The sequence below is a fragment of the Heteronotia binoei genome, chromosome 1 (genome assembly GCF_032191835.1).
Source record: "Heteronotia binoei isolate CCM8104 ecotype False Entrance Well chromosome 1, APGP_CSIRO_Hbin_v1, whole genome shotgun sequence".
Classification (NCBI taxonomy): domain Eukaryota; kingdom Metazoa; phylum Chordata; class Lepidosauria; order Squamata; family Gekkonidae; genus Heteronotia; species Heteronotia binoei.
The window spans coordinates 56,948,698-56,972,600 of record NC_083223.1 but is presented as its reverse complement, the minus strand read 5'-3'; the positions used below and the strand labels follow the sequence as shown (position 1 = coordinate 56,972,600).

Sequence of the window (23,903 nt, the reverse complement as noted above, 5' to 3'; positions counted from 1 at the left end):
CCAGACCATTGTGACTCACAGGGGAGCTTTTCGGGTGCGGCGGTTGCAATTTGGGGTTAGTGTGGCTCTGGGGATTTTTCAGAGCATAATGGATGCTCTTCTCAAAGGGATCCCCGGAGTGCAACCGTTTTTTGATGATGTTTTGATCGCCGCCCCAGACGCTGAGGAGTTCAGCAGCTGTCTGCATGAGGTACTCCACTGTTTCCAGGCGGCGGGAGATGTGTTCGCTCGGGGTGTCGAGGGTAGAGTTCTTGGGGTTTGCAGTAGATGCCGCAGGAATCCACCCAACGGCCGACAAGACCAGGGCTATTGTCCACGCCCCGGCCCCCATGTGCAAGATGGAGTTACAAAGTTTCTTAGGATTATTAAATTTTTATCATTCATTTTTGCCCCACAAAGCGGCCATCGCAGAACCCCTTCTTAGGCTCCTCGATAAAAATGCCCCGTGGGTCTGGGAAAAGAAGCAGGCCGCTGCTTTTCAGGCAGTCAAGAACCTCCTAGTTTCCAATGATGTGCTCCACCATTTTGACGAATCCTTACCAGTGATTCTGGCTTGCAACGCTTCCCCGTACGGGGTGACCGCCATTCTGCGGCACCAACTCCCGGATGGGAGGGAGGTTCCCATGGCCTATTATTCAAGGACCCTGACCCCCACAGAGCACAACTATGCCCAGATAGACAAGGAGGCCTTGGCAATAGTGGCGGGTGTGCATAAATTCAACGACTACCTGTACGGTAGGCGTTTCACGACCACCACAGACCATAAGCCACTACTGGGCCTCCTCGCCCCAGACCGCCAGACACCGCAAATTGTGTCACAGCGTATCCTGCAGTGGAACCAGTTCCTCAACTCGTACACATATGCCCTGGTCCACTGCCCCGGCAAAGCTATGGGACACGTGGACGCCCTCAGCCACCTGCCGCTGCCCTCTATGGACCCGGATCCCACCCCCGCCCACCATGTGATGTTTATAGAGACTCTACCAGAGAGGCCCCTCCATGCCGCCAAGGTAGCTAGGGCCACGGGTAGAGATTGCATCCTCGCACGCGTTTTAGACTGGGTGGGAAGGGGGTGTCCCACACGCAAACTGGACGCAGAATTCAGGGCATTCGCATCATGCAGAGAAGAACTTTCCATGCACAAGGGTTGCCTTCTCTGGGGTAGCAGGGTGGTGGTTCCCTCCCCCCCATTGCGGAAGCAAGTGCTGGAAGCCCTACACGAAACACACCTGGGGATAGTACGCATGAAGGCCCTGGCATGTACCTATGTATGGTGGCCAGGGATGGACAAGGAGATAGAAGGGGGGGGGGTTGAAGGTGCCAACCCTGCCAAGAGTCCCCACCTGATCCGCCCAGTGCCCCTATCCACCGCTGGGAGACCAACAGGAGGCCGTGCTCCCAGTTACACCTAGACTTTGCGGGGCCATACCAGGGCCAAATATTCTTTATCTTAGTCGATGCATACACCAAGTGGCTGGAAGTGATTCCCGTAGCTTCAACTTCCACCGCAGCGGCAGTCAGAGCCTTGTGAAGGGTCTTTTGCACACATGGGACTCCTGAGACCCTCGTCACGGACAATGGGACCGCTTTCACCTCCTGGGAATTCCAGGAGTTCTTGCATCGGTACCTCATCCAGCACATTCGGTCCACCCCTTTCCATCCAGCCACCAACAGCCAAGCAAAACGCATGGTGCGCACCACTAAAGAGGCCCTGGGTCGCATTGTACAGGGAGACTGGGATCACCGCCTGGCAGCTTTCCTATTTGATAACAGAATCACCCCCAACCCCATCACCGGGTTAAGCCCTGCCGAGTTACTAATGGGGAGGAAGTTGATCACGAGGCTAGACAGGTTGCATCCTGACCGGTACGGACCTCCGCAGTTCCCCCGAAACCAGGGAAGCCGCTAGGGGATTTTTTCCAGGGGATCCAGTATACGCAAAAAACTTTGCAAGCTGGCCGGAGTGGCTAGCCGCCCGGGTGCTGCGGGTCACCAGGTCCCACTCCTACGAGGTCTCGTCAGAGGGGGGCCAAATCCTAAGGAGGCATATTGACCAGCTGCACCATCGCACATTGCTGGAATAACCGACAGCAAATGGGGGAGTGGGAAGCAGGGGAGTACTAACAGCAACACCCCCGGAAGCTGCCCAGCCTATGCCGGCCGCACCGACTGTGCGGGTGGAAGAGCACCACAGCGGAGGGAGCACCCCCCCCCCCAGAGAGGAGATTCCAAAACAGTAACAGGTGACGGACAGCCCTTTTCTGGCGTCACCCCACCACGAGGAACCAGCCACCCCGCCAGCCACGGCGGCCGCTCCAACTCCCCAAATAACCCCGAGGAGGTCGACCCAGGAACGTAGGGTGCCAGCCTACTTGAAAGACTTCGTGTCTTGAACTAGGGGGGGAGGAGTGTTGTGTCTTGCATTTCAGTCCTGAAATTACAACACAGCGGACGCTACGGAGGTGACCAGTGGAAGTCCACTGGTCCCCGGATGTAGCTCCGCAAATATGCTCCGCCAATCAAGATCTGTGGCAGGAAGTTTAACTGGCCAGGATTGGACCTGGCCAGACTGAGGGTTGTTCCGGGGTATGTATATAATTGGGACCCGGCCTACGTTGCCTTGCCTTGTGATGTACTCGCTAATAAAGCATGTTGCCTTCAACACGTCTCGTCACTCAGTACATTACAAGTTCCAAGCCACATTTTACTTTGGGCTCATTAAACTGCTTAGGAAAAGTGCTATGAATGACTCTGCTAGGCCTCATGTTCTTTCTTAGTTCATTGTGAATAATGTTATACCATGTATTCCTAAGATGATCTTCTGCATACTCCTGAGCAACTGCAGCATTTTACACTGTTGTTTCTTATCACTGGATTATGGCGGGGTAGGAGCAAGCTTTCATATTATCAGAGATCTGTCTTCTACCTGATCCCATCAACACCACCCCTCACCATTGGAACCATCGAGTTTGCATCAAGTAGGCATGTTCAGCATTCATCATTGGTCCTTTAAATACACTGAAGTCAGAACAGAATTTGAAGCTAGAGTAGCTAATTCCTCTGTACGCAGTAATGACCGTTTCACATGAATGTTGTGTATTTACAGCATGTTCGTTATTTAAAGTCATAACATGCAAATATACTTTGCAAGGTGCCACCTACAAAACATCTACACTTGCAAAGGGTAGCCTCTGTCATGAAACTGAAATAAAGGCCTGGGATGTCAGCATCAACAGGTACCTTAGGAAAAGAGAATACTATTTCTGCAACAAATACTTCTCTACGATCTTAAACTTCTTGTTGAAAAATTAGGAAGATGGTCAACAGCAGTGTGTGTCATTTAGAAATCAAATGCACCATACCCTTGGAATAGTCAGGCAGAGTAATTCTTTCTGCAAGTCAGGCAACTGTTCCAACTCAATTCCAGCTCCATCTTTGAACCACTTGAAAGCAGTCTCCTTCTTCGTATTGGCAACCTGCAAAAGAATAACAAAATCCATTAAGTATTAAATCTTGGTTGGGACAACATTTCTTGATGTGTCATTTGCCTTTCAGTAAAAGGTCCAATGACATATGTTATACCACCATCTTTGTTTCTATTGGAAATAATCAGAAAGTGCCATTTAAAAACACATTTGATCAATTGAAGACTATGTAAAAATAGTGAAAACTCTATGGACTGTTACAGAAGAAGAGTTGATTTTTAACGCCCACTTAAGGTAGAGAAGTCTCAAAGCAGCTTTCTCTCTCCACAACAGGCACCTTGTGAAATAGGTGGGGTCGAGAGAGTCCTGAAAGATTGTCATGCCCAGGGGTACAGGCAGGGAAAGAGACCAAATTCCAGCCGGGGTCTGAATTGGAAAGCAGACAGGGAACCACCAGGGCAAGTCCAAAGCAGCAAATCCAGTCTGAGGTCAGAATCAACAGTGCAGAATAGGAACCAATAGAGAGCAAAGTCCAAAACACAAACCGAAAACCATGTCACTCGTAGTCAGAAGTCAAGAAGCCAAAGGATCAGGTTTCAAAGACAGTTGAGGTGGACACACATCGCAAGATAGATGTGTTGCTTCCACAGAGGCCCTCAGCCCCGAGCAGAGGCTCCTGCTAATACTCAGGGCTAATCAAACGCCTTCCCCTTTGGCGTGCCTCCCTTCTCCCGGTCGCTAAGTCACAGTGTAGCCGTTCCCTTAATTGGACTACTGGCAGAAGAGAGTTAGCTGGGCTCCCTGCTGGCAGCTGTGCTTGCCCCTCCTCCTCTGCTGCTGGGTCAAGACAGGGGGGCAGCAGGCTGTCAACCTCCTGAGCACTTGAAGCATGGCTATAGGTTCTGATGCCAGGTCATCCTCGTCACCCATGACAAAAACCTGTGACTGACCCAAGGTCACCTAGCTTCATGCAGTTTTCCAGTTAGAGTCTGCTGCTCTTATCCATAACACTACACTGTCTCTCTTGCAGACATCCATATAAAAAGTCAGAAACACCATCTGCCCATTGCATCTTCTGTGGGTCAAAACACGTCAGATACTAGAAAAAGTTTCAACAGCAGCATTGGCTACGAAATAGATAACCCCTATGCTTTCCCAGTAGAGGAAATGGCTGTGGGAGGGGTGTTTGAATTCTGGTGCTGGGAGAAAAAGTTAAACATCCTCCCCTACACTGCGTTGATCCAAATTAGTGTCCCGTCAGCCACTGCTATTTATTAAAAAAAAGTGCACTGGGAGCCATTCACAGACCTTCAGTCTCTCATCTGGCCTGACCCTATGACTCTAGGTAAAGCCAAACCTATCACAAATAAGTACACAGCATTTATTTGGGTCTGCTGTAATGATGTCTCTGGTGCCACTGTTAGAAATGTCACAATTCTACCAAATATTCAGTCCAGGGATCAGTGATGGTCTTTTGCGACCATGGCTGTTGTTAGTCACAGGTCCTTGTCTAGGTTATAATGTTCCAAAGCAAACTGTTTGAAGGGTGGCCTTTGGAAACACCAGTTGGAGCTCAGCTCTCAGTATAATGCCAAAGCAGAAACAGTATTTTCAGTGTTGCTTTACGCTTGAAATATAGTTGTGTCTCAGCTGACATATGAAATATCGTTCGATGAGCGAGTTTAAACTGTAACTTCAAAGAAGCAATTTTAGAAAGAGTTTTCAAAAAGAACAGAAGATGATTGCTTTTCAGAGATGCTCTTCTATACTTTGGAACAGGCTGTCTATCAAAGAGCTGGTGTTTGTTCTGTAACCGCAGTTTGTCACACTCATGTTACAGGGGCCAGAAAAATACGAGCATTAAAAAAAAAGTACAGCAAGAGCAGGCTTCCTTGTCCCCAGCAATATTCGTTACCGAGCACTCGAAGATTTAGAAAATACGCAAAGTAAAGGAAAGTAACTTGAATTGGGAGGAAAGCTGAGGAACGTGGCTCTTTTTTCATTGTTAATTGCAAAACATACTGCAAGATAATTTAAAACTTGTAAAAAATCTAGCAAATTTGGTGCTTTGATACTAAATTATGGCCTGAAACAACAAATTCCAGCATTTAATCTCTCATAAAGTCAGTGCAGATGTATCATCTTACACAAGCCAAGAATGCGTGCTTTAGTCCTCTTCTTGACAGAGCTATAGGACAGAACTATAGGACAATCTGTACATGTTTTACAGTGCAATCCTAAGAACCCTTTCCTGGGAGTAAGCCCCACTGAGTAACATCAGTGGACTTGCTTAAGATTGGTCCCTTAGTCTGTAGGTATGTATACTGTGGTGGTTCCAGTCTAGGTTGGGAAAAAATGAATGTTGTAGGAAAGCTTCTTCTTTGAGAATTGCTACACATTCTTCTATCTTTCCTAAGCAAGCTATGAATGACCAACTAGATTAATGAATACTCCATGCAGAGCTAGATCTTGCTAGCAGGAAAAGGCTTCTGTAAACCAAAACAGCTAAATTAGTCACATTTTCCCACAATATGGTAACCAACGGGGCTTTGGAGCATAAATCCGGCCCCTTCCCGCCCGCGCCGGCTTTAGCCGGCTTTTAGGGCGGGGGCCGATTTTGCCTCCCCGGATGGAGCGAGGCAACGGCCCCTTCATCCGGGGATTGGTAGGCGTGGACAGCAGGGGCTTTATAAGCCCGACCACGCCTGCGGCCACGCAGTTCTGCTGGCCGTTTTGGCCCACCCTCCCACCCAGCAATAGTACAGGCTCCTCCGGTCGCCGTTTATCGGGGCCAGGTAGGAATTTTTTCATCTCCACTGATTGGCTCTGGTGGGGATGTTTTTTGCCTACCTTGTACTGTTGCTTTGAGGTTGGGTTTTTGTGTTAGGTAACTTTATGGGCGGGACTTGTTTCAGGTTTGTTCCGGTGGGCACCCACGGTTTTCCCGGTTAAGGGAAGTAGCGGGGGACGGACGGCAGCTGGGTTTGACGGCCCTCTGCTGTTTGGCCCGCTACAGGGTCATCCCCTTTGGTGAGCCGCCCTGGGCGGGCGGCGGCGCCATTGGGTGGGATACCCGGCCGCTGCCGGCCTGGCAGCAGCTAGTTTTACCGGGCTGCTGCCGGGGGCTGGGTCGCTCGCCCATCCGGATTGGGAAGGGTTTGGATACCCTTCGCCTGCCCGGTTAGTTGCTAGGTTGCCCCAGGCTGTTTGGTTCAAAATAAAGTTGCCCTGTTTTAAACCCACACATTGCGTTGTCTCGTTCTTCCGACTGGGGGGGCAAAAGGGATTTTAAAACCCTTTCAAACAAACAAAACAAAAACATTACTATATACCATGATTTTGCATTACACTTTTATGACCGCCCCCCCACCACCAGTTGCTGTTACTCATTTAACTCTTTTATCAAAAGTCAGTGGGAAATACTGCCAAACCTTAAGCGTATTACTAGAGATGTGAAGCTCCGGGAAAAAAGCAGAAAAATTTGGGGAGGGGGGAATGTTTTTTCCCCTGAAGCCTTTTTTGTTTTTTTCTGAAAAATTGGAAAAATTGAAAAAAAATGGTTATGGAATGTTTTATTTTTAACATGATGAATAAAATATTTTAAGACAAGGTGTTCAGATATTTTCCAAATTATTTCTAAAAAATATGTATGGTATCAGATTATTCTAATTACTGTGCACTGAGGACAAGCAAGTCCTGGGCCATGCTCATTCATTGAAACTTAGTCATACACTCCCTTCTACACACTTCCCCCCTCTTCAGTTCTTTTTATGAGAATGAGTTTTTTATTTTTATTTAATACTGTAGAGACAAAATATGAATAATTGTTACTTCTGGATTTTTAAAAATTGTTTTGTGGAGGTTTTTTTGTCTGTTCCACATAAGCCAGTAAACAGTTCAGGAGATTGTTGCTCCATTTGTTACAATTACAAATAAATATTATTTAACAAGTAAATGCTGTTTGTAATAATTATTTGGATACACTATATTTTAATATGCTAGTTGTGATAATTTCATGCCAAGTAAAACTGTCTATAGTCATATTTTATGTTTTTAAAGTAACAGAATGACTTTCAATATGGAAAAGAAAAAAAGTGATAATGTAGCATTTTTTTTTTCATTTTTTCTGGAAATTTCCGGGTTTTTCCGGGCTTCAGAATTTTCGGAAATTTTACATCTCTATGTATTACTCAGAAGTATACCCTGCTGAGTTCAGTGGAGCTTGTTCCTAAGTACCTGAAGGGCTATATTCTCAAATATACATAATATTTTTAAGATCATGCTCATATTTCTACTACATTACTTCTAATATTTAAAATCAGTACAATTTTTCAGTTTTCTACTATTTTAAAATATGGTAATTCATTCACATTTCTACTCAGCTATAAATATGCTTTGTTTAAATTTTAGAAAGTTGTTTAACTAAAACATATTAAAAACATGTTCACCTTACAGAGAAGCAGCACTTCACATTCTTCTGAAACATCCCAATACAAATACTCCAGAAAATGAGGACCTGAAAAACAAGACAGATTTTCATACATCTCCAAGTGATTATTTGCCATTTCTGTCACTTCAGGGAAATAATGGGGTGGATCCAACCACCCTTTAAGTAGCCTTCCTCCAATTTAAATAGTCCTTCCTACAACAGAAGACTCCACAGATTGAATACTTCACATTTGAGCCAAAATGAAAGCTAGGGTGAAAATATTTTAATAAACATTGCTTAGTGTTGTGGATCTGGGTAGGATCCACCTCGTTATATATTGGGGAGAAATGGAAAATAAGCCATGCATTTAGGCAGTATCCATGAGATAACCTTTAGCCCCTTAAATATACCCTAACAGTCCCCAGTCATGTGAATAAAGATCTATGGCCAACTAATCCAGTCATGTGTATGAAGACCCAAGAAACAATTGAAATCACAGTAAGTACCACTACTGCTTTCATAAGAAGGGATCATAGAGTTAGAAGGGACCTCCAGGGTCATCTAGTCCAACCCCCTGCATAATGCAGGAAACTCATAAATACCTCCCCCTAAATTCACAGGATCTTCATTGCTGTCAGATGGCCATCTAGCCTCTGTTTAAAAACCTCCAAGGAAGGAGAGCCCACCACCTCCTGAAGGAGTCTGTTCTACTGAGGAACCGCTGTAACAGTCAGGAAGTTCTTCCTAATGTTGAGATGGAAATTCTTTTGATTTAATTTCAACTCATTAGTTCTGGTCCTACCTTCTGAGGCCACAGAAAATAATTCCACACCATCCTCTATACGACAGCCCTTCAAGTACTTGAAGATGATAATCATATCACCTCTCAGCTGCCTCCTCTCTAGGCTAAACCTTTCTTCATAGGACTTCAACCTTTCTTCATAGGACTTGGTCTCCAGACCCCTCACCATCTTTGTTGCCCTTCTCTAGACCCATTCCAGCTTGTCTATATCCTTCTTAAAAGGTGGTGCCCAAATCTGAACACAATACTCCAGGTGAGGTCTTACCAGAGCAGAGTAAAGCGATACCATCACGTCATGTGATCTGGACACTATTCTTCTGTTGATACAGCCCAAAATTGCATTTGCCTATTAAGCCACCAAATCACACTGTTGACTCATGTTCAGTGTATGGTCCACTAAGACCCCTAGATCCTTTTTGCACATACTACTGCTAAGACAAGTCTTCCCCATCCGATAACTATGCATTGGATTTTCCCTACCTAAATGCAGAACTTTACATGCAGGATTAGCCATTGCTCTCTGCTACTTGCACTTGTGGCAAACTTGCATTTATGTATGAAACAAGCAGCAAGAAAGTTCTGTAATGAAAGATGGCTCCACCTGCCTAGCTCCTGACTCAAAATGAACCTGGGTTTGGGAAAGCTGGTTGACCAAGCCTTCCTACTTTACCTTGTTTCCTCAGGTATTCTCTTCTCTGGAATTCAGCTTCAGCCAGCACAGCCTTAAATGCTAAAAAGTAGATATGGTGGGAAATTGGTCATTCAGATGTTCAGAACTATTGAAAATACACTATAGCTAAGGCAGGTTAGTAACTTACCATCACCAATGAGAACCAGTGATGACTGATTCTTGGCTTTCCCATCTTGAATCTGCACTGTGTAGGTACCTTCATTTTCAATAGTGAAGCGGTCCATGACCATCTCAATAACACCAGTTGAATGATCACACTTAATTCTATGAGTCTGAAGATTTGAGAAGAGAATATTTACTGAATAGGTTTACTGTGGATGAGAATGCTTAACAATATGCACCAGTGATTTAGAAACCAGATCAAATGGAATTGTTATTTCCTATTAGTCCTGTCTGTTACATTGTGAAGGTATGAGTGATGGCCTTTAGCTTAGATGGCTTTAAAAGGAATCAGATGGACCATTGGCCTGATCTAGTAGGACTACTGTAGACCCAGACAAGATTTTATAAGTATATATTGTCATATCTGTCCTGCTCAGATTCTTCACTTAAACATTAAATCAGTTTACTACTTAGTAGAAGTATGGATACACAGTGTTGTTGCTAGATGCCATCAAGTTTTATTTGCATTAATTGGCCCAAGAATCTAAAGGTATAGAATGTTTGAGCCCCAATGCCTAAGCCTACTGTAATGTACCAGTCGCGGAGACGAACGTAGGGCAACATAGTTTATACATGGTACAAAACACAAAGGAAGAGAGGGAACACGCGGGCCGGGCCCCGCATATATACAGCCCCGGAACTATTCTTCCTGCTGGCCAGTCCAATGCAGGCCGGTCATATTTCCCGCCACTAGCTGTGATTGGCGGGTGGCAGCGCCCCGCGCGGAGGCACCTGGATGTTCTCAGTTGCCTCTGCTGCTTGGGCGGACTAACGCTATTTCGCTGTTGCGCTATTATGAAATGGTTGCGTTCTGCAAATGCCATACATTACACTCCTCCCCCCTTAGTTCGTGACATAATCCTGGAGGTAGGCGGGAGGTCGGCGCTCCCGTGTTGAACGCCTTGGGATTGCTTGCGGTGCCGGGGTGGCTTCGGTTTCTGGGGTCCCTCCGGGGGCCTGAGCGTCGGTGGGCTGCGGGTCTGTCTCTGGGGGTTGGTTCCCCTCTGCTTGCGGTTGCGGGCTTGGTGCTGGCGCAGGGGTTGTTGGTGACTCCTCGGACCCCGCCACCTCCCTCGTTTCCGTGGGTACCTCTGGTAGGGTCCGGCGGCGCATCTCATCGATGTGCCGGCGTAGGATCTGGCCCCCCTCGGAGGATACCTCGTAGTGGCGGGACCCCACGACCCGTAGTACCTTCCCGGCTACCCACTCTGGTCCCGAAGCGTAGCTGCGGGCGAACACTGGGTCCCCCGCGAAGAACCCCCTAGCCGCGTCTCTGATCTCCGGGGACCCTCGCACGTCGGAGGCTCGGTCGGGGTGCAGTCGGTCCAGCCTTGTGGTGAGCTTGCGTCCCATGAGGAGCTCGGCTGGGCTGACCCCGGTGACTGGGTTCGGGATGACCCGGTTGTCGAAGAGGAACGCGGCTAGTCTGTGGTCCCAATCGCCCTGCACTATTCTGCCCAGGGCTCTTTTGTTGTACGAACCATCCGCTCAGCCTGGCTGTTGGTGGCCGGGTGGAAGGGGGCCGACCTGATGTGTCTTATGAGGTACCTTTGGAGGAACGCCTGGAATTCCCCCGAGGTGAATGCTGCCCCGTTGTCTGAGACCACGGTGTCCGGGATGCCGTGGGTGCACAGGACCCTGCGCAGTGCTCTAATTGCCGCTGCGGAAGAGGTGGACCCCACGGGGATGACCTCTAACCATTTTGTGTATGCGTCTACAATGATTATAAAGATCTGCCCCTGGAATGGCCCCGTGAAGTCTATGTGGAGCCGGGACCATGGTTTCCTTGTCGTCTCCCACCGTGTAGCCGGGGCACTGGGTGGGTCCGGCCGCGACTCCTGGCACGCGCTGCACCGCTGGACCCAGTTTTCTATCTCCCCGTCCATTCCCGGCCACCACACATAGCTCCTGGCTACATTTGGATGCAACAGGTATGCTGCGGCAAAGTTTACATTTATAGTAGGCCATTATTAAAGCAGAAACATAATTGTTTAAATACTCCACTCGACTTCTAATATCTTAACAGTGATATATCATGCTTGATAGGACTACTAAGATATCAAGAGGCAAGTCCAGTCTGTGCCAGTGATGTAATAGGGAGGTGTGGACCCCTTTTCAGTGGCAATGCCCACTGGCTGAAAAATTCTGGAGCAACAGACTTAAGGAAATTGATATTCTAAACTGCAAACTGCCGTGTGTCCTCAAGGTAATCTTGCTAACTATTTTACCGGAGAGTATTGCAGAAAAGGAAAAATATCTAGTTAAAAACTTGTTGGTTGCAGCAAGGTAACTTCTGGCAAAATTTTGGAAGCAGCCAGATCTTCCAGGTATAGATGGCTGGGTGAGCAAGGTACAGCATGCTGGCTTTGATGAATAAGATAACTGCATATAAGAGGATATGTACAGGAAAAAGGGGCTCCCAAGAATTATTTGTTGAACTTTGAACTCTATTTATTAGATACTGGAATAGACATAGGCCAAGAGAACAGGTCAAAGAAGTTATATAAAAATATATCTAATTGGTCACTGTAGTTTTAGTTCACAGAAGCGAAATGCATGCAGCTGTGCAGCTAGGAAGGTCTGGACTTTATGTTAGATCATATGGAATGTTTTAATTGAGAATAAGTTATTTTGTATAAGTTTAAAGATTTTCTTTTTGTAGCTAAAGTGATTAATGATATCTTTTTCTTGTAACTTTTCTAAAGCTTGTAAAGCTTCTAATGGCATAAATAAAGGAATATTTCCCAAAAAATAATAATACTCCACTAGACAGGGGGTAGGGCATGGGGATCTTTATACCACACTGGAATATATTTTTCATAGCCAGACAATCTGCAAATAAAATGGTCAACTGTATTTGAAAAAAATGGGAGTTTAGTAATGTTTTCATGTTACATCATTTCAACCATATTTTTAAGAAAGACTGGGGAAAGCTGTTCCAATTAGGGCTTTGAAAGAAATTATCTATTTTTGGCCAATGCTGAGAACCCAACAATATTCTTGCTAGAATGACAATCTATTGAACAAGATCAGCAGCTGCAGTGCCTGTCTCTAGGCAGGTTTTAGAATATAATTAGATTTCTAGCTATTGCCATTATGCAGCAAGATGAAGTTCAATGGTTTTATGGCAGCCATAAATACAAGGCTTTTATGAGAACTTCCACAAAAATATCATCCATCTAAAAATGTAAACGTCACCTGTGGCTTGCTAATTAAAGAGGTAAAATAACATTACAGTTCTGTTTCTTTTAAAAAATGTATCTTTGCTGCTAATGATTTCAAAGCATTGCTAAAAATACTAAGTTTCTATGTAGCTCTGGAAATAGCAAAAAAAGAAAAAGAAAAAGTCCCTGGACACAATTGTGGAAATGAAGAAAGAAAAATGAATAATGTTTCCTTTGGGGCCTGTTTTTATATAAACCAGTGGCGTTATCATTGCTCCTGAGAGTTGACAAAAACAGAAAAGATCCATACAATGTTCCTCTATTATATAAGGCTGTTAAGAGGTTTTTGTGTAAGGGACACTAAAAAGATCCCACAGTGTAGGAAAAAAAGGAGGGATGGTATTATTGCTAAAATTTACTCATTTCCAGGGGTGAGCTAAGGAGGTACAAGACACAGAAATACAGGGGCCCTGTTGGCAGAATTTTGCACCTACACTGCATGCAGAGGGTATGGCATAGCAGTGCTTGATCAACAGCTTACGAGGGGCAAGAATCAGATTGGCTACCATCACTGGCTATTGAATGCAAAAAGTCTCACTGTCTCCTATAAAATAGTACAGAATTGCAGGCAGATGTGTCAGAGTGAAGTAGGTGCTCTCTGTATAAGCTACTAGGATGGGTTATTACGTATTTCAGGCAGTTTTAAGTTGCCCTGTGTACATTTTCATTGAAACGTGAAATTATTGGTAGTGGTTTTATTGTTCTTGCATGTATTACCTTTCTTGAGTCTCCAGAGATACAGACAGAATAAATGTTTTAAATAAAGTAATTAAATAAGCAGAAGCTAAGCATTTTAATGCTGAGCTCTGTGCACATGCATATGGAACTTCCATCTTCGAAGGACAATCAAAGAAGTCCATCTGGATCGGGGCAGCTCAGCGGTGCTGTTGTTATTAGATCTGTCAGCTGCTTTTGATACGGTTGACCATCAGCTACTGACTAGCCGCCTTGCCGATGTGGGGATTCAGGGGTCCGCCTTACAGTGGTTGATCTCCTTTCTCCAAGATTGGGGACAAAGGGTGGTGATAGGGGAGGAAGCATCCCAGAGGCACTATCTCAGTTGTGGGGTGCCACAGGGAGCAGTCCTATCCCCGATGCTATTTAATATATATATGTGCCCCCTTGCCCAGATTGTCAGGAGGTATGGACTGGGTTGTCATCAATATGCAGATGACACCTAGCTCTATGTATTGATGGGCGGCCAGTCCAAATGTACACCGGAAAATCTAGAGCTGGCCCTTCAAGCCGTGGCTTCGTGGCTCAGGTTGAGCCGACTGAAATTGAATCTGATGAAGACGTAGGTTCTCTATCTCAGCTGGGGTGGTCCGGGGGGAGGGGTTCATCTGCCGGCTCTTGACGGGGTGCCATTAATACCGGCCCCTAAGGTCAGGAGCTTGGGCATGCTCCTTGAGTCCTCCCTTACAATGGAGACCCAGGTAGCGGCCACAGTTAGATCTGCCTTTTTCCACCTTCGGCGGGCACGGCAGCTGGCCCCGTTCCTGGAGCACAATGACTTAGCAATGGTGATCCATGCTATGGTCACCTCAAGAATAGATCACTGTAACACTCTCTACATGGGGCTACCCTTGACGCTAACACGGAGACTACACCTAGTGCAGAATGCTGTGGCGCTGCTGTTAATGAGACTCCCTCGATGGGAGCACATTCAGCCGGTGCTGAAAGAGCTGCACTGGCTTCCTGTTGTGTTCCGAGTTCGTTTCAAGGTGTTGGTGTTGACCTTTAAAACCCTGTCTATCTGTGGGACCGCCTTTCTCCGCATATTCCCCAGAGAGCACTGCATTCAGGGACGAAAAATCTATTGTCCATCCCTGGACCAAAAGAAGCCAGGTTGTGTACAACACGAGCCAGGGCCTTCTTGGTGGCAGTGCCAGAACTCTGGTACACTCTCCCAGAGGCCATAAGGGCCCTGCGGGATTTGTCTACATTCCGCAGGGGCTGTAAGACCGAATTGTTCTGACAGGCCTTCGACATTTAACCGAGAGAGAGCTGCTACTGGACATCATATAGAGCTCCATGCAGAGTACCAATGGTCACCATCGAATTTTCAGAACCTCTATACTGTACTGTATTAATACAGCACCATAAAATGTTTTAAATAATTTAAATATGTAATTATGTTTTATATGTTTTATTGGTTTTTAATGGACGTAATGTGATGTTGTGAGCCACCCTGAGTCCGCTTGCGGAGAGGGCGAGATATAAGCTTAAAGTAATAAATAAATAAATAAATAAAATGTTTCTGGACTATTATGAGCTTGGCAGCCTTCAGTTCAGGAGGTAAGTCAAGAGGGGACAGGGAGAAATGGAGACTGGATTACATGAAAATAGAAAAGAAAAGACATGTGCTGAAAGATATTTGATCTTTTATTATACATATTATACCATTTTGGCTTTTCCCCCTGAAATTTTCAGGTGTTTGCATTTATGTGTGATGCATTGATTCAGATCTTTGTATTTTATTGTGGTGTTTTTGCACATGACATCCATATGTAGCTCTTGCAGGGAACACATTAGACTCTTCTGTATGATGGAGAGATGTTCTTAAATATCATTAAAGGAATCTGTTGTTTATAGTTAAGGACATTTCAACTACTTAGCTTCCCCCCCCTTTTTTTTCCCCCACTTATCTTTTGGGTTAACTAATCCATTTTCACTGGTTCAGTTTTCTACCCCTTCCCCTTTTGAGGAAGATAAATTCTTCCAGATTTGATAATACCTCCTCAATGCCTACCACTGCCAGTCAATCAGCCCACTGATGCTTTAAAATAATACATTAAAACCTCTTTCTGTTGTTTCATGTGAAGCATTTTACTGGCAAAAAGTAGGGTCTTGCCATGTGAACAGGTTTCATAAGACAGTGCTGGTGTCTGAATTTGTACCTGCCATCTATATATAGGGTGATGCGGCGTGAAAAACAAAGTTCATTCACTGTTAAAGCTGATCCTTTTCAAATAAAAGTTATGCTATTAAAGCCTGTCACGCACATTCCTACCAGGTATGTACTTACATCACTGTCTGCAACTTCAGTGTCATTGATGACAAATCTGTAGCTGGCTTCTGCTGACAGGCTCTCAGCCTGGAGCCAGAAACGAACCTGTCCTCTATCCAAAATCTCATAGGCTAATTCTGCCTTCAGAGGGATTGCTGCAGGGAAAGAACAAAGCGCAAAGCCAACATGTGAACCCTGCTGGAAATAATATCGCAAAATGCAAGTCCCAGCAGGATAAAGCTTTTGAACATTTTAAGCAACAAACAAGCAAAATGCTCAGAAAACCAAAGGGAAAATCTCAACTGTATTTGCACAGATGTGTATTAAAGCTGTTTCTCTATGAGTCAGAGTACAAGCTGAAGTGTGTATTGATAGCACTATTTAGGGCATTTAAATACATAATCCAGTAAATATTAGACATATCCAAACTGAATCCATTCCTCCAAATACATTTGCAGTGGTGAAGAAGATCTCTCTTAAACAGAAACTAATATTTGCATTTAATTAATAGAAGGATAAGCAAGCTGCTTTATGTATTTAAAAAAAGTTTTAATTACTTTACTCCCATCAATGGTGTGTAAATATATTTCTACTGGGACTGAATATTAGATTCAAAAGACCTACTTACTTGGATTCCTTATTTCATGGCTTAGTGTCATCAGACGTTCAAGCTCTGAAATGAATAATGTTCAGGTACTAGTTTATTCCGATCATCAAAATAAATGTTAAGAACACTGTTGGATTCCATAAAGTGCCAATAAGCACAATGAGGAAAACACTTATGAAATTCAGTTTTTGATGAAGACCCAAACATTTGAGATATATAGACAATTTAAAAAAAAAAAACTGTGGCTCACAGAATTAACAAGTGTTGTTAATGAAATAGACAACAAAGCAAGAGGGAAAACTCACTAAGTAAACCAGCATGAAGCCTACATCTACCTTTTACTTCACTCTGTTGACCCTGTTCCCCAGCACATCATTTTGAAAAGGCTTTTTTTACAAGATTGCAAAAGAGAATGAAAGCTGGTGGACAAGAAGTATTTACAGAGATCGATCATAAATGTCAGAAAATCCTCCTGGAACTTGTGCAAGAGCCTGGGCTCTACATAGCTGGATACGGAGATTAGCCTACTTAGCATATTAGAATTGCTAATAAGGACTCAGAAAATGGAACTAATTGCGTGGTGTGCAAGTTTGCAAGCAACAAAAAGACAAAATTAGCAACTGAATAATTAAGAAAGGCAACAGATATTTTCATCTCATTCCAAAATATAGTACATGTCAGTGAGTTCCATATATTTCAAGCTTTAGTAGGCTTTCAAAGATTGGTATTAGATCATGTGACATATGTACAAATCAATGAAATGGGGAATTCCTGTCATTAAAACTGGAGGTCAGTTTGTCTTGGCTCCATAAATTCAAATATAGCACACGGCTCATTGGGCAGTGCTTAGTGGTTTCAGCCAATGGGGAGGTGCAGCTGTAGATTTGGTGCATCTCCTCCGGCCAAGCGTTTGCCAGTGGCTGATGACCTATCTACTCTCTCTCCTAGGATTAGTCAGTCACCACTGGGATTGCGCAGGAGTCATTTGTTTGTTTTTGTTTATCTGGATTGCTATAAGGGGAATCCCTTTTCATAAGATCATCGTGGAGGTTGGATAAAATAGGCCTGGTCATTTGACTGTTATGGCCTAGTTTGGCTGGGATAGGTTGGGCTCTCACATGTAACTGAGAGGCGCTGCCTGTTAATACGGAGCACCCCAATACCTAGAGAGAGAGAATGGAGCTCCTATTTCTGGAAACAAAATGGAGTCTGACCAGAAACAGGCCAAGAAAACACTCCATCTAAAATGGAGTGAACCCAGCAGAGAGTTTGTTCTGGTCATCCCCTTGAAGCCTCCTCTCAGTGCAACCCCACCCAGTTCCTCCACTTCCACCCAAACAGGATGCATAATAACGATGGGGACTGCTGGAAAGTATCACTCACACCCTAATCCTCAGCTACTGATTAATCAGTTATCATCTCCTTGGCTCTTTCTGCGACTCAGTTTCTCTTTGTCTACTACTATCGTAATGTCTGACACCTGGACAGATTCTTTGTTTTCTATACTTGCCTCTCCCCAGGGATATCTTTGCTGAACCACCCAAACCATTAACACATAGCCTGGCCTTTTGTAACCTACTGGGAGGACATTACTAAGCCACCACTATCTATTGTTACCTGGAGATCCATTCAGGTGACCAGAGTCAGCTCTACTCATTGGCTTAAGGTGAGCAACCAATCAGGTACCCAGGAAAGAAGCATCACTGCCCACTGCAAACCACCCCCTTTTCAGGGAGGGCCTCACCCCCTCCTAAGATTATATACATGAGAGCAAGCCATGCTTGCTCTCTCTCTCTGCCTGAGCAATATGTAACTAGAGTGTTCCTCCCTCCCTACTCTAAGTAAGGAGCACGAGACATGGCACATGGCCATGCACGTCCATATCTTCTTGTTGTAAGGACATCTGAACAAGGTAGTATACCCTGTTTGTCTACCCTCGTGTTTACCCCTGTCTATTTCAACCCTATTTTCTTAGGCCTGTATGTATGTTGTATGATTTTATACCCTTGTATGTTTGTCTGGAATTTTATAATAACCCCCCCTTGATTATTAAACCAAATCTCCTCGTTATTGGGTGATTTCCAAAGCAGACGCCTTCTGTATATATAGGTTCTCAAGATGCCAAGGAAAGGGTGGTTTCCCAAGTTGGCTTTGCAGACAGATATACTGACCCATTTGTCTATTTTGGAGGGCAGGTCTGCTGCGACTGCTAATGGAGGAGCTGTTGGGCAGGTCAGCTTGGATGCTGGATCTAGCCGGTCTGGTGCAGTTGGTGCGGGAACAGCATTGGTGCCTGCTGTACCTCCTGGTAAGTTAGGGGATGGTTCTTTGCCCTATTCGAGGCCTGTGTGGCCCTTGGGGCCTTGAGGATCTGCCACACCTAATGGGGCTGGTGCTGCTTCAGGTGGTTCTGGGACTCCTTCAACTTCGGGTGTGGAACAGCAGAATAATTGGATGTGGCCACATGGTCAGTTTGGCTCATTTGGTAATTGGCCTGGGGTAGGGCAGCAGGGGACAGCTGCGGCTTTAACTGCGGTTTGGGGTTTCCCATCTCCTTACGGGGCGGTCCCTTTTGGTGCTATGCCCTTTGGTGAGGTTGCCTTACCTTTGGGCGATCACCTGCTGCCTGCCACAAGAGAAAAAACCCTTAAGAGAGAATATGTTGACATATTCTCCCTTTTATTTAGGGAATTAGAGAAAATGCATAAGGAAGAGCTTGATGATAAAGAGGAGAAACTTAAGAAGAGGAAGGTTGATCGGACCTGGGCCAATTGGCTTCCAGGGTTTTTTATATATGTGGGAGTGATAGCGCGTGCTCAGCCCTGGTGGGTGGCAGCGCTGATTCAGTACATGGACATAATATACAAAGGGTATACGATGTTCAGCAGCCCGGCCTGGATTCAATACAACAAGGAATTCAGGATGAGGGCCGCTTTGTACCCTTCCCTCCCTTGGGATCGGATTCACCAACAGTTGTGGCTGCAGGTGATGTCACCTGTGTGGCCCAATCTGGGGGACCGCTCTGACAGCGGTCGCTTAGTTTCTAAGGGCTCCTCTTCTCCTTCCAGTTCATCATCATCTTCCCGCAGCTCTGTGGGGCAGGTGGTTCAACCCCGCTTGCTTTGCTGGGAGTTTGGGTCGCAGGGAGCGTGCAGTCAAAAAGTTTGCCAGTTCAAGCATGAATGCCCCCTGTGTGCTCGCCCACACTCATTTAACAACTGTCCAAGAGTTTGGCCACGCAAGGGTCAGAAAAGACTGGGTGGGGATCCTTCCCAAACTGGAAAAGGGGCCCAGCCCGATAAAGGTGGGACCTCTTGAGCAATGGCTTCGTAGGTACCCATCTAGGGCTGACAGTTTATATTTGTTGAACAGTTTTACGTTAGGTTTTAGAATTCATTTTTAGGGTTCTCAGGTACCAACTTGGTCTTGGAACCTCAGTTCAGTTAAGGGTTTAGAGCATGTAGTGGAGTCTAAGATTGCCAAGGAGCTGGCGGAGGTCAGGATTTTAGGCCCATTTGCTAGTCCTCCAGTGGTTAACCTTAGGGTTTCCCCTTTAGGGGTGATGCCAACGAAGGCACCTGGTGAATTTAATTTGATTCACCACCTTTCTTATCCCAAGGGTTCTTCTGTTAATGATGGGATACCTGAGGAGCTATGCTCAGTTAGGTATACTACCTTTGATCAGGCCGTGGGCGTCGTTCGACGCTGTGGTCAGGGGGCTGAATCGGCTAAATGTGATATGAAATCTGCATTTCACCTTCTCCCTGTCCATCCGGATTATTTTGAGCTGTTGGGTTTCTCTTTTGCAGGTAAATTTTACATGGACAGGGCGTTGCCTATGGGCTGCTTTGTATCATGTGCTGCTTTCGAGTGTTTCAGCACATTTCTCGAATGGGTTGTGTGTGAGAAAGTGGGTTTACAAGATGTTGTTCATTATTTGGATGACTACCTGTTTGTGGGCCCTGCGGGCTCTGCGCTCAGTTGCTGTCCAGCTTTATTGAGCTGGCCGCTGAGTTGGGTATGCCATTGGCTGAATAAAAAACAGAGGGCTCGGCCCAATGCCTTGTGTTTTTGGGGATTGAGCTGGACACTTTAGCGCAATTGTCCAGGATTCCTTGCCAGAAGCTGGAGGATTTGAGAGATAGGATTAGTATTTTCCTCCTCAAAAAGGTTACGCTTCTTGAGCTTCAGCAGTTAGTTGGGCACCTTAACTTTGCTTGCAAAGTGGTTGTTCCGAGTAGGGCTTTTCTTCGTAGGTTCTGTGATGCTATGGTGGGCCTTCACTTGCCACAGCACAGGACTAGGGTTACCAGCAGCATGAGGGAGGACCTGCGGGTGCTGCAGGAGTTTTTGGAATCCTTTAATGGGATTTCTTTTTGGAGAAAGGACATGAGGCTTGAGGCAGAGCTTCAGGTCATGCTACTGGGTCATTAGGTTTTGGGGTCTATTTCCGTGGACACTGGTGCATGGAGGTGTGGCCAGATTCATGGGTGCAGGCCAGCTTGAGCCGGGATCTCACGTTTTTAGAATTTTTTCCCATTTTGGTTGTGGTTTGGTTGTGGGGGAGCGATATGGTCAATCGCACTGTTCATGTTTGGTGCGACAACATGGATGTTGTTCATGTTATTAATTCCCTTTCATCTAAATCTCAACGGGTTATGAGATTGGTGAGGGCCTTCACTCTGCATTGTCTGCAGCTTAACGTTTTGTTTTTGGCCAAACATGTTCCTGGGGTGAATAACAGGGTGGCTGACATGCTCTCTCGTAAACAGATGGAGAGGTTTCATCAGTTGGCCCTGGATGCCGATCAGGAGGCGGCACCAATGCCCCTGGAGCTATGGCTGATTGGAGAGCCGAGGCCTGCAGAGCAATAGGCCTAGCCATTGCGCCTAGCACCAGGAAGTCTTACGAACGTGCTGTGTGGCAGTTTGAAGACTTTAGGGCTGAGGTAGGGTATCGCATTGTTTGGCCGCTCCCAGTGGAGCAGTTGCTTCATTACTGTGTTTCCTTAAAAGGTAAGGGATTGGCCGTGCAATCAATTAGAGGCCGCATGTCTGCGCTGGCTTTTGCTAGCAAGGCGTTGGGGTATAAGGAGAAAACAGCAGATTTTTGTATTTGAAAAATGCTGGAAAGGTGGTCCAGAGAGGTCGGGCCTAGGCCCGATACCAGGAACCCTATAACTCCTGAGATTCTTAGGGGTTTGAAAGGGACGTGGAGTGCAGTCTGTGCATCTCATTTTGAGGCTGTTTTGTTTCATGCAGCCTCTTTGGTGTCCTTCTTTGGGGTGCTGCGGATCAGTAAATTGGTGGCAAGCTCCAGGAATGATGTTTCCGGCAGGGCCTTGTCACTGAGGGATATTAGGTTAATGGGGGGTAAGGCGGCTCTTACCATCCGCCAATCCAAGATGGATCAACAGGGCATTGGGACTGTGGTGGAGTTGGGTCCTTGTTCCGAGGTGGAGCTTTGCCCAGTTTCCGCATTGGCTGATTATTTGGCTGTGCAGGGAGGCTGCGAAGGGTTGTTGTTTTGTCATATTGGAGGCAGCCCTCTGACAAAACATCAGTTTTGGGCAGTGACATCTAGGGCTTTAGCTTTGTTGGGGTTGTCGGGAGTGAGGTTCGGTACTCACTCCTTTAGAATTGGGGCGGCCTCTATGGCCACGGCCTTGGGCTATTCTTCTTCATCCATCCAACGCCTCGGCCGTTGACAGTCTCAGGCTTATAAAGGTTATATTCGCCCTTTGCTCCACTCTTAGCTTTGTTATTAGGAGCTGGGATAGTTTAAGGTTTGGGTTTTATAACTTTTCTGTTTCTCTTTTTAGATGCTGTTGTTCCTGGCTGGAGGAGACGAGTTCTCATCTGTGGGCACAGTTATGTGTTTTGGGCGGCACATCAAGCTTGGAGAACTGCTGTTGGCTCTCAGCTGGGGCTCAGCAAATATGTTATGGTTGAATGGTGCGGGCGCCAAGGTCTTCAGTGGCCCGGCTTGCTCCCACTTTTATTTCATGGGTGTGTGGGCCCTCCTCCTCAGGTTTTAATTATTCACTGCGGGGGAATGATCTCGGGCTGATTAAAGGCAAGGCTTTGACCTTGCAAGCTCGAGATGATTTCAAGTACATTAGGAAGAGACGGCTCGGTACCATTATAGTTTGGTCGGCCATGATTCCGCGCTTGGTGTGGCGCAGTGCTTGGAATCCAGCTGGGATAGAGAGGGCTCATTACAGGGCAAATAAGGAGATTCGTAAGGCATTGGAGGGTGGTTTGGGCCACTATTTGCCCCATCCAGATATTTCTACAGAATATCCTGACCTCTACAGAGGGGATGGGGTGCATCTCTCGGAAAAGGATAATATGCTTTTCTTGAGGGATCTTCAGCAAGGGCTTATTTTGGCTTTGGGCCTCTCGGTGGGTGCTAAGCCCTAAGCAGAGACTTGGCCTTAGTTGTGGCAGATTTTACTGGGTTTATGGTGCCATGCGGCCTGGGGAGGACCGGTTAGCCTCCCCATTTTGGGGAGTTAGGGGTCTGGCAGGATCAACCTTTGGGTATTAGTGACCCGAGGTGTGTGAATGCAGACTGTCCTGGAGACTCAATTGGATGGGTGCCTTTCGCTGAGGTGCGCATCTGGTGTCTGGGCCCTCCAGTGCGAGCCTCCCTGCTGGGCCTGCCTGACGGGAGCTGTGACACACAGCTCCGGCTGGGGGGCTGGGTCTCTCGCCCACTGAAAAAGTCAGGTGAGAGTCTGCCTCTTTATTCCACCTTGGGGGGCAATTAATCTTGTCTTTCCTTCAGGGAGTTCAGGATGATGGTTTACTAATGGTCTTCATTGCTCTGCCATGTGTTACAAAAAAACTGCCTATCTAAGCTAAAACAAGGAAGTAGTTGTTCTTACCTTCTTCATCCATAATATAACTGGATGAAACACCATCAGTATCGCTAACGGCAACAGAGTACGTTCCCAAATCATCTTTGTCGGGATTTAGGAAATATAGTTTAGAACTAAAAAACAGAATTTTCTGTTAAGTAGCAATAATTTTGAATAGTTTCCTGGAATTTCAAAAAAAGGATGGTCCAACTTACTGATCTCCAATTGTTTCCACTTTAAACTTCTCATGATCTTCTATTTCTTCATAGAATTTACTCCAAGTAAAATGAGAAGCATCAGTAATTTCTTTGCAGTCAAAGGCAAGGTAAATATTACCTTCTTCATCCACACCTGCTGAGATTTCTTTGGTGTCTGTAATATATGATTAGAATCATAACTACTAAGGGGAGGTTGGGGAATCACATCTCTCTAGTTTTGATTCATTTCAGCATTTAATTGTGTGCTTAAAGTCTGAACAGTTTTAATTTATTCAACATGTAGACAAAATGAAGTCTCAGCTGGGAGGCAAAGGCCACAGTTTTCATTTTTGGGATTTCAACAAGAGAATATGGGGAGCTAGTTTGCATATTATCATGTTAAGGTACATCATACTCTCTAATAATGAAATGTTTTTTAAAAGTGCTAAGAACCAGGAGATTTTTCTCACAGGATCCATATCTGAGAGTCATTG

At 45.7% G+C, this 23,903-nt stretch overlaps 1 protein-coding gene across 2 annotated transcripts in view; it reads right to left on the bottom strand.

Annotated features, from left to right (window-relative positions):
• The window catches only part of MYOM2 (myomesin 2), a 137,333-nt gene that overhangs the window by 28,159 nt on the left and 85,271 nt on the right, over positions 1 to 23,903 (bottom strand). For both annotated transcript variants that reach the window (XM_060234923.1, XM_060234932.1), the window contains exons 22-29: positions 23,428 to 23,584; positions 23,240 to 23,346; positions 16,372 to 16,416; positions 15,762 to 15,898; positions 9,475 to 9,619; positions 9,327 to 9,386; positions 7,874 to 7,941; positions 3,363 to 3,476 (exon numbers count right to left, since the gene is read on the bottom strand). In XM_060234923.1, the coding sequence (XP_060090906.1) occupies positions 3,363 to 3,476; positions 7,874 to 7,941; positions 9,327 to 9,386; positions 9,475 to 9,619; positions 15,762 to 15,898; positions 16,372 to 16,416; positions 23,240 to 23,346; positions 23,428 to 23,584 (833 nt within the window). The remainder of the gene's footprint in view (positions 1 to 3,362; positions 3,477 to 7,873; positions 7,942 to 9,326; positions 9,387 to 9,474; positions 9,620 to 15,761; positions 15,899 to 16,371; positions 16,417 to 23,239; positions 23,347 to 23,427; positions 23,585 to 23,903) is intronic.